Source organism: Jaculus jaculus, chromosome 2, assembly GCF_020740685.1.
Source record: "Jaculus jaculus isolate mJacJac1 chromosome 2, mJacJac1.mat.Y.cur, whole genome shotgun sequence".
In the NCBI taxonomy this organism is placed as follows: Eukaryota; Metazoa; Chordata; class Mammalia; order Rodentia; family Dipodidae; genus Jaculus; species Jaculus jaculus.
Window position 1 is genome coordinate 139014825 of NC_059103.1, and position 13038 is coordinate 139027862.

Sequence of the window (13038 nt, forward strand, 5' to 3'; positions counted from 1 at the left end):
TTATGTATCTGGCTTTACATAGGGTGCTGGGGAATCAATCCCAGGGTGGCAGGCTTTTACCACTGAGATATTTCCACAACCCTCTCATATAATTTTGATAGAATGGCCATGGAGAAAGAACTCAAAAAGAATATTTGATAGTGAAGATTATATAAGTAATTTTCATAATTAATGTAAGTGAATAAAATTAGGGAAAACATAAGAAATGATTTATTAAAAGCATAGCTCATTTATTATTTTATGTGAAAGTTTTTTTTTTTTTTTTTTTTTTGAGGTAGGGTCTTGCTCTAGCCCACACTGACCTAGGATTCACTATGTAGTTTCAGGTTGGCCTGAAACTCATGGCAATCCTACCTCTGACTCTCCAGTGCTGGGATTAGGGTGTGCATCATTACATCCAGCTTTCATTTATCATTTTAATTAGCATTTTAACAGTAATATTTTTAAATTAAGCTGAGTGTAGTGGACAACATCTTTAATCCCAGCACTCAAGAGGAAGAGCATAAGGGTCACTGTGAGTTCGGGGCCCGTTTGGGACTACAGAGTGAGTTCCAGATCAGCCTGGGCTAGATTGAGACCCTACAGAAAGAAAGATTCCAGTGTTGTATAGACAAGCAAAGATTTTCTTAAGAATTATAACTCTGGAGCCCAGTAAAGTTATCAACTGCATTTGTATATTTTTCTTTTGGCATGTGTGTATGTGTGTCTGTAGACTGTATGTGCTGAGGCTTATGGTATGTGGTATGCCATGTGAGGTATGTGCATGCATGTTGGCAGATGTATGTGTCACACATGTGCTTGTGGAGGCCAGAGGAAGACTTGAGGTGCCCTTCTCTATGACTCATGTGTGTATTTTGCTGAGACAGGTTGTCTACCTTAACATGGAAAAGCTGTTTTTGGTCAGTGAGCTTTAGAGATTTTTTTTGTCTTTGCCTCTGATAGTTTAATGTTATATGTTATGTGTGTATTACTAGTTCCCTATGAAGGCACTTGTCCATAGTACAGTATAAAAAAAAGGTAAAGACACTGATAGTCACAGGAATATTTCATAATCCCTCAGAAAACCACAGAGCTGTGCATAATTGGGATTGAGATTCAGAATACATTCCTGCTGTCCACTGTCCTGTAAACTGGAAATGTGGAGTTCAATTACATGTTGCAGGGCATGTTTCTCATTGTAGACTGTGGACATAGCAGTCAAGAAATCCATCACTTTGCAGTGCTCAGTACTGCAATATCTGTATCACACCTTCCAAGGCTCAGGGTCAAATGCGGAAGAGGTGGTGGAAAGAATGAAAGAGCTAAAGGAAGGGTAGGACTCCATACAACATGTTCCTCCAGACACAAAATAGCCTGGATATCCATGGCCTCACAGTGCCTGACACTACCTACACAAGACCATCATAAGAGGACGAAAAGATAAAGACATCAAAAGTAAAAGAGAGACTGATTGAGATGGTGAGGGGGTATGATGGAAAGTGGAGTTTCAAAGGGGTAAGTGGGGAGAGGGAGGGTATCACCATGGGCTATTTTTTATAGTCATGGAAGTTGTTAATAAAAAAATTAAAAAATAGAAATCCATCATTTTAAAAGCTTTTCTCTCCTGCAGAGGAGTCAGTGACTCTGAGAGCTCTGGGTCACTGTGGGCATCAGCTATCTTCTTTCTCACTGGCCTTCACTATGGTTGACTTGTTAGCTGAGCACCCTGTGTTGAAATCTTATTTTTCTTCCACTTAATTACCCTATTGTAGTTTCAGTGAAAATATTTTCTTATAAGGCTGGGAAGTGAAGAAGATTGGACCTAGACCCATTACACTATGTATATAAGAGCAAAGGCACTTTAATGGGAAGCAAAATCCCTTTATTAAGATGGGTTCAGTAAACTTTTATTTCTACTTGGAAGAAGAATGCTTGATTTCAGTGTTTAAAGTTCAAATACATGCTTCTCATAGCATATAACACATATTTCACAATTTTAATGTATGAACATTTTCAATAAGAAGTTTTAATTCCTTTATAAATGTTACTATTATTATTATTATTATTATTATTAACAATATATTTCATATGGATACATCATGTGTTGGTCCCCCTTTTTTTTTATTTTTAGGCTTCAAGGAGACAACCTGGCAGAAACAGCAGAGGACACATCACAAATACTTCACTCCCCAAATGAAATAATCCCAGACTCATTGGGTAAGTTTTAAACCGAACACTATTTGTTCAGTTTTAGTAGCATTTAATAATTTACAAAAAAAAAAAAAGTCTTCTGTGTGCCATGTTCCTGTAACTGTGAGTAATGTGCCTATCTCATTCCACTGGCTGAAAGTGTGGATTTTGAGGAATGGGAACTCTCTGTTGGCTATTGCCAAAATTTTGTCGTTAATTCTGATTTTTCTGAACTTAACTGACTCTGTAGAAAATAGGTCATTATCTGTTCTTTGACATGTCTCCTATTCCCAATGATCACATCCTTGATCCACTCAATCTTCCTGGGGGAAAATGTCAGTATCATACTTGAAAATACCTCACAACTTCTCTGTGAAATTGGCTTTCAGTCTGCTAGTGGTATTTAAGCGTTTTTTTTTTTTTTTCTCTGACCCAGTCTGCTCCTCCCCTTCCTCCATCTAGTGTAACGGCTTCCTTTGCCAGCTTAAAGTATCTCAAAGCTATGCATTATATTCCAAAAAGAAAGGTATTTATTTGTGACATTTTTTATAGACTGCAATCCAAACTCCATAATTTACCTTATAAAGTTAATGTCAAAGCATTTCAAAATGATTGGCTAACAAATAAAGATGCATATGTAAATGCTACTCCAGTGTCATCTAAAATGCGTTCCTCCTTTCACTGTCAGTGTTCTAGCAGGATCTAGTTAGCATGTCAATTCAGGGTAGTTAGAAGAGAAACTATCAGAAAATTCATTTATACCTTGATAGAGAAGGACATCTAACATCAGGCACAAAAATTTTATATATTATATATAGTATGCATATAAATATATGTTATATATAATGCAACAAAAATATACTATGTATTTCAAAAAGGTATAAGGACTTGGGACATTTTTTATTATAAGCACATGATAAATGTTTACAGAGACTGATATATTTAACCTGATGTTAGCAGTATAAATTATACACATCTATCAAAACATGTTTTTGTTTTTGTTTTTGTTTTCTTAATGAGAGAGAGAGCAACAGTGAGAGCAAGAGCAAGACAGAGAGAGAATTAGCATGCCAGGGCCTCTAGCCACTGTATTCGTACTTGAGATGCGTGTGCCATCTTGTGTGCATGTGCAACCTTGTATGCTTGTGTTGCCTTGTACGTCTGACTTAGCGGGACCTGGAGAGTTGAACATGGGTTCTTAGGCTTTGCAGACAAGCACCTTAACTTCTAAGCCATCTCTCCAGTCCTATCAAAACATTCTTAGGTACAGCATTGATATTCATTTTATTGTGTTTTAATTAATCATTATAATTAAGCTTTAAATAACATTAATGAAAAGTTCAACTATAGAGAACTAAAAAGTGTTCATACAAAAGGCCAGAAAAATAAGCCAGAAAATGAGAAAATGAATTTTCAATGTAGTTTACACTGACCATATCAGTATTCCAACATGAAGAACACCTATCATTTAGTAAAGATCCACAAATCATCAACAAATGAGAGGCATTTCATAGAAAAGGAAATACTAGTGGCTAATGAATGTATGAAATGTGCTTCATGATCATAGTCATAAGGGAAGTTTAATTGCAGGTGACTATAAGATGGTTTTATGACATTAGTTTGACATAATAAAGAAGGCCAGAAAACCAAGCTCTGGTGAAGGCAGGAACGGAGCCACCCCAAACAGGTGTGTTATTTGAGAAAGGCTCCTATTAAAATCTTGAGCATTTATATAATCTAAAACACAGAATTCCATTTCTAGCTTATATCTAAGATAAACAAGTCTTGTATAGCATGAACAGTGAACAAGCCTTGTTAGTATGTTCATGGACTAGGAAACTAGTGAATTGTGAGTTTGTTACACTGTGGGGACTGAATTCATTTAAACTATATATATAGGATGGATCATGTTAGTGGCATGGTACTAAATGCTTAGCAAATACATTTTGTGGAACTGATGGCTTTCATGGCCTAAATATACTGTGAGATTGACTTCCAGCAGACAAACTGAAATAGCTTGCTCGGTTCTCTAAGCAAGTTAAAACTCAACACTAATTGTGTCTTAAAAGCATAAGGATTTGAACAAAAGCAAGTCATAGAGTGCCATTTTCATAAAGCTTAAAATGAGGAAATTTAAAAAGTATATTCTTGCTGGGTGTGGTGGCACTTGCCTTTAATCCCAGCATTCAGGAGGCAGAGGTAGGAGGATCACCATGATTTCAAGGCCACCCTGAGACTACACAGTGAATTCCAGGTTAGCCTGGGCTAGAGTGAGACCCTACCTTGAAAAACCAAAAAAAAAAAAAAAAAAAAATTCTTTAGGAAAATATAAATGATTAAATATTAGTATTGCTTTGTGTTTTAGAGGTAGGATTTTGAACTCACTGACCCTCCTACCTTGGTCTCCCAAGCGCTGCGATTAATGCTATGCACCACCATGCCGGAAATGATTAACTATTAAAAGAAGGATGTGATAGACTCCTAAAAAATAATGAAACTTTAAAGAAGAGGAAGAGAGTATAATAGAATGCAAGTGACATTAAAGTGGGGGTAGTGGTGGAAGGTATATGGAGAGGGGAAAGGAGAGAGGAACAGAGGAGAAGAATGCACCAAGAAATAAGAGAATAAATTGAATAATTTTTTAAACTGGTGAAGATATGTACATCCTGCCATACCAAATATTCAGCACAATTTAATTTATTAAGTGTGATCCCCTTTATATAATCTAAGATAGAAGATAAATCATGTGTGATCCCTTTTATATAATCTAAGATAGAAGATAAGTCATGTGTGATCCCTTTTATATAATCTAAGATAGAAGATAAGTCATGTGTGATCCCTTTTATATAATCTAAGATAAAAGATAAGTCATGTGTGATCCCCTTTATATAGGGCAGACTTTCCTGACTTGTCACACTTTCTTTTTTGTCCCTATGCATATTCAGATAGTCCTCTCTGAGGCTGTGTGAAGGCTCCCTGCTATCCACTTCACAGGAGTGTTTGACATTTCTCAGCCCTACACTGTTTTTCTTTTGTTGTTGTTGTTTGTCTGTTTTGTTTTTCAAGGTAGGGTCTCATTCTAGCCCAGGCTGACCTGGAATTCACTATGTAGTCTCAGGGTGGCCTTGAACTCATGGTGATCCTCCTACCATTGCCTCCCGAGTGCTGGGATTAAAGGTGTGCGCCACCACGCCTGGTTCTACACTGCTTTTTTAATCACTCTGAATATTTTTTCTCACATTTATGCTTCTTGAGGTTGCCTTGTGTTCCTTAACACATCCAATGCAAAACTAACACAACACTGATGCTGTTCAATGATTTGGCATTAATAATTCCATCAAAGTTAGTTCAAGCCATCCATCTGTAGATATATACACTTCAGCAATCACATTTTCACAGTTGTGGAGAGTTATAGAGATTTAAATATCATAGAAAATTAGATAATATATCTAGTGATATGTTGAATAATCATATATAAAATGTTTATTAGAATGCATTGTCTGAACTCATTTCTTGAAATGTTTATATCTTGCTTTCTTTGCACTCACATATTAGTACACTTACATAGCAAACTGCAAAATAGAACTTTCTACTTTAGTACAATCCTTTGTACTTTAGTTAGTTAAATTACTAGATCCCAATGTTGAGCATTATTGCTATTATCCAAAAACTTTAATGTGACTTTTATGTCAACTGTGCATGTTGCATTTAACTCAAGACCCATTATTTCTATGTCTATGTCCAATTTCTATGCATTAAAGTTCTTGTAGCATAAGCAACAATAGAGAAAATTATGTGAGGTAGAAGTTGAATGGAGCTAAATGTTGTAATAAACGTTGAAGATTACTAGGTTTCTATTAACATGCTCTAACTTTCTAGTCTAAGCACTAAAAGAGATAGAATCTTTTCCAAAATCACTTTATTATTCTATTTTTTCAGTTTAGTCTTTTCTTAAGTGAGGAGAAAAGATAAACTGTAGCATTTGTCAAATTTAGTCAGTCATTTCCCACCAACAACATGTGGTTAAAAAAACCCTTCAAATAATTAATAACTGATACCTTGAAAATTATGTGTATTTACAAAATAAATTGCTCTGGAGTAGAAAAATACATTTCTACATCTGCATACATTAATTATTCCTAGTAAAGTCATATCCTCAGAACATATGAAACTGCCCCTTCAAATGCAAAACACTGGGTTCTTTTCATGATGTCTATTTATCCAACTTAGTGTATTAAAGTGATGTTCTATCACTAACTTCAGTTTATGGAGGGGGTGTCCTTTCACCTTTGTAGCTCCCAATAATGTCAGATATGTTAATTCTCAATCTTACAACATTGTCCTTCTTTGCTAAGCTTAGTGGCATTTCCAGCTTACTGATCTTACCAGATATTGTGCTAATAATGGAAGTATTCAACCCAGCAAAGAGCAGAACAGAATGTGAAACCACACAAAGTTGTCAATGTCTTCCTTTTGTCACTATTCATGTTTGTTTTTAAAAATAATAATACTATGGATATGTTCAGGTGAATTCAATAAGATAGAAAAAGAAACTTATTTTACACAATATATTTTCAAACTGAATAGTATGTACCTGGCCTATAATGCTGGTTGAATAAATAAAGACAGAAAAGCATAAATAAATGGATGGATGAATAAATTAGTAAAGAAATAATCAAACAGAATGAAAACATGCCTACAACTTTTTACCTACTCACTGAAAAAAACCTGAGAACACTCAATATTTCTAAGTTACAAAATCAGATAATTCATGAAAGCTTGGGGTTTCTTGTCATTTATACATACATGCATCCATACATATATAATTTTTGTAATGTGAAAAAAACTATTTTAATATTACTTAAGTGACTTCTACTTAAGAATTTCAGTGCACACAAGAAAATTACTGAGTTATAAAATTACACTAGAATTTACATATAGTTTTTTGGAGTGTGATTTAACTTTAGAGGAATAAAACGATGTCTAATTGGTTTTAATATATAGGTTTTAAGTAGTTGCATGTGAATTACCAGTTTGGGGCTTGTTAGTTTTTTTTGTTTTTTTTTTTTTAACTAAGTAGAAACTTGGTATAATCTTTAATAGTCTCTACTAATCTGATGTTACCAACTACACTTTGTTTCTCTTTAATGTCTGTGCTCTCTTTTGAATGATAGTAAGTTAAAATTGTAAATTTATGGTTCTCTTAGAGTTAGTTTTATAATGGAAGCATTCTGTGTTCTACAAAGAAATCTGTGTTTTTATCTACATAAACTTGTGCCCTGAGATTTGCTGAATTTCTTTCTCAATGTAAAATTCTGAATTATCAGAGATAAAGAGAGATACAGGATTCAAAGCTGTGATTACAGATCTGTGCCAAGTTTCCATTGTCTCCCTGCCCCTTGGTGGCCAATAACAGCTAGAAGGATTTAATGTTCTCATATCTTCCCAAAGCACATTTCATGCAATGGAAAACTTGTGTCCAGTTGCACAAGACTCTAAAGGAATTTTTTTTCTCTAAGGATTCATATGGCTCTCTTAATATGAATAAATTTTTAAAAATCACTTAAAGCCTATTTGGTTTAACATATCCTCTTCTATACTATTTTTTTATATCAATAGGAGTTAAAACTCAGCTAGGGAGGTTGACAGGATCTGGCATAGATTATTTATAGATGTTTCATATAACTATCTTCCTTGTAGAATTATTTTTTTAAAATTAAAAAAAATTAAAAAAAAATTTTTTGTTCATTTTTATTTATTTGAGAGTGACAGAGAGAGAGAGAGAGAGAAAGAGGCCGATAAAGAAAGAGAGAATGGGCGTGCCAGGGTTTTCAGCCACTGTGAACGAACTCCAGACGCATTTGCCCCCTTATGCATCTGGCTAACGTGGGTCCTGGGGAATTGAGCCTTGAACTGGGGTCCTTAGGCTTCACAGGCAAGTGCTTAAGCACTAAGCCATCTTCTCCAGCCCTTCCTTGTAGTTAGAGCCCATAGAAATCTATGTTGCCCTCATGAATTTAACTAAGAAGATATATGAAGAGCTAACCATCATCTTATTCACATAATTGAAAATTACTACTCTCTATTTCTCGAAGATTTAGGCTAAACCATGACAACTTCCTTTTTGATATATGTGAAGATGGGAAAAATACCACTTCTTAATAGTATGCACCCTGTACTGAACTCTTCAAAATTTTTCATCCCATTCACAGGAGAGAACATAAAATAAGACTTAAATTGTGTAGCCTTTCTCTTCAAAATAAAACAGTTGATGGTGGAAACAAATATTTAAATATAAAGTTAGAAAACAGAAAAATGGCATTGAAGATACCAGTAACTAGCTAAATAATATGCCAAAGAAATGTTGCTTTATATGTATAATTTAGATAATTGCAGCTCTTACATTTTCATGATGTTATTGTGTACTTCTTAATAAAAGTATTTTATTTGTTTGAGTGTATATCTGGATTTAATGTATACCGGGGAATTGAATCCAGGCTGTCAGGTTTTTCAAGCAAAAGCCTTTAACCACTGGGCCCCTATTGTATACTTCTGATTTATAATTATAGACATTTGCAAAGTTTTCTTAAAATAAATAATAACACATTTCTGTATTCCATTTGAACTCACAAATACTATGATTTTTGAACAACTGGTTCAACCATATTAATATTTTTTAACCACTAGGTTTCTAATACCATACTTATTCATATATGTCATATGTATATAGATAATATGTGACTATTTTTTTTAAATTTTAAAACAGATTCTTTACCTGTGACTGAAGAAGCACTGATGGAGGAGGGTGAAGAACTTGAGAAAACATCTAGATTAATAGGACCTGTAAGTATATTCATTTACTTATTTCCTTTAAATTTCTAAAACATATATATTACTAATGGAAACATCTACAACATATAGAAAATAGCATTCCTGACATAAAGAATACTTTTTTAAGAAACAAAAAGTGTGGGTTTGGTACATACATTTATTGTATGCACTATTTACTAATTTCCAAATGTTGAAAGCTACCTGACCATCATCTGGTAAATGTACAAAGAAAATATGGTATATGTGTATATATACTTACATGTTCATATATACACATCTTATGTATTACATATACATATAAGTGCCATGTACATATATATATATATATATATGTATAAATATATATACATACATATATATATAGCCACATACATGTGTGTGACTTATATACAAATGTGGAACATGTATACACATTCATATTTATATGCACACACACAATGGAAAATGATTCTGCCTTAAAATTGAAGGAAATTTGTCACTTTTGACAATATGAATGAATCTACAGTATATTATGCTAAGTTAAGTAAGATAGAAATACATCAAGTTTTCACTTCTGTGTAGACTCTACAGTAGTCAATGTAAAGAAGTAGGGAGTAGAATGGTTATTGTCAGGGGCTGACTGGAGGAGAAAATGGGTAACATGAGCATGGACGCTCTTTATATAGTGGCCCTCAGTTGTTTGTATAGTAGGTGGCCCACTTTGTACTATTCAGCAAGGTTGATGTGAGGTCTGTCAGCAACTGTAGATGGAAAAGTTTCATTTTTGTGTGTTTAACCACTCCCTAGTGCATAGGAACATTCTGAAATCTTAAGAGCTATGATCTTAAACTTCAAAGAATTGAATGTATATAATGTGTATGTACATAAGCTTAATAGAAAAGTAAATGTTTCACATATCTTGAAAGTTTACATATTGCTTAAGCATGCTGTTTTTAGTTGTCATGGCCCTGTGATACTTTTATTAAGCTATATCTCATCAATAGAGTGTAATGGGAGAAACCTATTAAGTTTCTGACTTCTAATTAAACTCAAGGCCAAGATAATAAATCAGAAAAACTGAAATCTCTATATAAGTTATAAATATAAGGTTTGTTAAAGATTATTAATAGCTACAATAAACAATCTTGTATTAGCTTACACATAATATTTAGATTGTGCTCATATGGTACTTGTGTATTTTTTGTCCTAGCTTGCTCGGGCTGACATAACACAGTAACACAGACTGGGCAGTTTAAGCAATAGGAATTTATCATCATTTGTCATGATTCCAGAGGCAGAAGTCTGAGATAACTTGTAGGTGAGATTCCTTTCCTCTGAGGCATTTGGAGATGATGGTAGTTTTCCCGTGTCTTCACATTTTCTTCCCTTCTTATTTGCTGGACTCCTGATCTCTTCTTATCAGTCAGTATTCATCACCAGAATCAACAAGGACACTAGGTTTAACCCACACTGATAACAGACTATTTGCAAACATTTTTTGAGATCCCAAGACTAGGACTTCAACATCTGCATTGTGGGTGCATACAGTTTAGTCTTTATACTCTGTCGTGAAATTGCATCATTTGTAACATTATTTGGATTATAGAATTTGATTAGGGGTGCCATGTTTTTTGCTGGATGCCATAATAAATTTACAACATTGCCAATGAAGGTAAATGTCTCATTGGTCATCTGCTTTCTCACTGTAGCCACCTTGATCTAATGACAGAAAATTTACCTGTTTGTATGGTTTGTTTTTTGCCTTCTTCTACAATGATATAAGGTCTACAAGGCAAGAAATTTTGGCCATTTTCACTTCTGTAACCTTAAATGAGTACCTATACTTAGTAGGTCCCCAATACATCTCTGTTGCATAAATGTCACAGTTCCACAATAATTCTGCAATTGAGTGAAAATATTAAGAATTTAAAAATGGGAAGAGCCACCATGAGTGTGGTTCAGCATTTCTTTCCCTTGCCTCCACCTTCCGAGATGCCATTTCACCTCTACCCCAAGGACAGAGCCATCTCACAGATGGGGAAAGGGTCATCACACCAAGCCTCAGAGCTACAACAGTGATGAGGTCATGACTGGAACATTGGGCAACTCCCTCTCTACTACACATGCTGGATATTTTCAGTGCCTTCTTATCTGTTCCCCTCTCTGCTGATTTTTTCCCCCTGAAACAGTTTATTCCTATTTATTAGATATTTTCTTTTATTTGTTATAACTGCATTGTAGCTACTAGTCCTAGTTCTGCTACTGACGTGATAGCTTCCAGCTAACCATTCTTCCTCTTAACTGATCTTCAGATATTAGACAGGGCCAGCATAACCCACCTGAGAATTGGTTTATTCACTCCAAATACAATCTGACATTTCAACTAGTTTCTACACTGTATAGTTTCCAAAGATTTTAGTACCTTCTATACTTTCTCTGAATGTATTCTTATTTGACGAGTCCCCAGTAAACTATGAGTCATGGCACAGCCAAATCCAGGACTTAAAATAATGTTCCTACCTCAATCAGAGGACAGTGGGATATTGGCTTGGAACAAATATTATTTTTGGATTACAACTCAGTATTGCATTGACTTTCTTTTTAGAAAAGGAAAATTTCCCATTTACAAATTTTAATACACATCCATAATCCCATAATGATAAAATGCTGTCATTTAGATTCTGATGATTGTCAGTTATCACGGCACAAAGTCTTATTTTATCAGTTGTGAAGCCTACTAAAGTTTTTGTTTCACTTTCATGTCTGAAAAGATGCTACTAAACCTTGCATGGTGGCTCATCTCTCTAATTCCAGTACTTGGGTGGCAGAGATGGGATGATCAGACCTTTAAGTGTATGTAGCCAGTGGAAGGACAGATTTGACTACATAAGATCCTATCTGAAAAGAAACAATTCAAGGTATAAATTTAGTTTCTTTTTTGTATTCCCTTTCCCAAATCAAGCTACATTCTCTTGACAGTAATTTGGCTTGCTTAATATTTCCTACTATCCTCCCCAAATAAGTTACCTGCATTTCAGCAAATATTTTGTGAATGATTTTAAACTGGGGCTTAAGAGTTTTTTTTGCCTGCTTCCCATAATGCTTGCATATTGCTTTCTCAGTGCAAAATTCTGTTGTAGGTCAATTTTATTTGTTTTAATTTAGTCTTAAAAATTTTTCAGTTCTGTTTAAAGCCAACTAACTCATTGAAATCTTAGCTAACAAAGGGTTAAAAATAATAAATGGATAAATAATTAATATCATAAAATTGGTAATTTCTAGATTATAGATGCATTGATGATGATGAAAATAGAGATTTTGAAAGATAATTATATTATGATATTTTGTATATAATTTCCCTGAAAGTATTTCTGTAGTATTAATGTATGTTAACCTTAGAATTTTATGACTTTTTGGAACATAATAATAGAGAATGAATACAAAATATTCTCTTTATTACTGTAAAAACTGAAAATACATCACAACAAATTTTGTCATAACCTGCAAACTAGACTTACACTACAATTACTGAAATCTACTTAGGGCAGTTTCCACATATATTGTCTCTGCTACATTCCCTCTTGGGTATTGCACATTGATAGATAGGTGACAGAATGTTGTACACTTACCTAGTGGTTTAATCTATGCTTGGAAAATTTTAGTGGGGTAAAGACAATGATTAGATTTATATTTTTATCCCCTCCTGAAAAAGAAAAGTCATTATTCTAGAATTTTCCTATAGTCTTGAAAGCCTCTTAGCATACACATAATCCATGTGATTAAAACTGGATTTGTCAGGTGAATTCCCTTTATTAAAAATGAGCTAAGAAGAAATAATCTTCAGGAGGAAATATTAAGTAGCAAGTATTCACCCTGACTGGTTAGCCGCCCATATATAATAGACACATGCTTAAGACCAATAATTGCTAAGGTTTGAATAAAAATGATTGTTTAACTTTCAGAATGCCCACAGCTTGCTTTTTCTTCTTTCCTTCTTTCTTTTCCTCTTTCTTTCTTTCTTTCTTTCTTTCTTTCTTTCTTTCTTTCTTTCTTTCTTTC

General features: G+C 34.0%; 1 protein-coding gene across 9 annotated transcripts in view; it reads left to right on the forward strand.

The window, feature by feature from the left end:
- C2H8orf34 (chromosome 2 C8orf34 homolog) overlaps window positions 1-13038 on the forward strand; it is a 420783-nt gene that overhangs the window by 316992 nt on the left and 90753 nt on the right. For 8 of the 9 annotated variants that reach the window (XM_045144297.1, XM_045144298.1, XM_045144295.1 and 5 more), the window contains 2 exons: window positions 2111-2196; window positions 8936-9012. In XM_045144297.1, coding sequence (XP_045000232.1) covers window positions 2111-2196; window positions 8936-9012 — 163 coding nt within the window. Of the gene's footprint in view, window positions 1-2110; window positions 2197-8935; window positions 9013-10189; window positions 10229-13038 lie in introns of those variants that run through there. The other variant, XM_045144299.1, reaches the window with a different exon arrangement.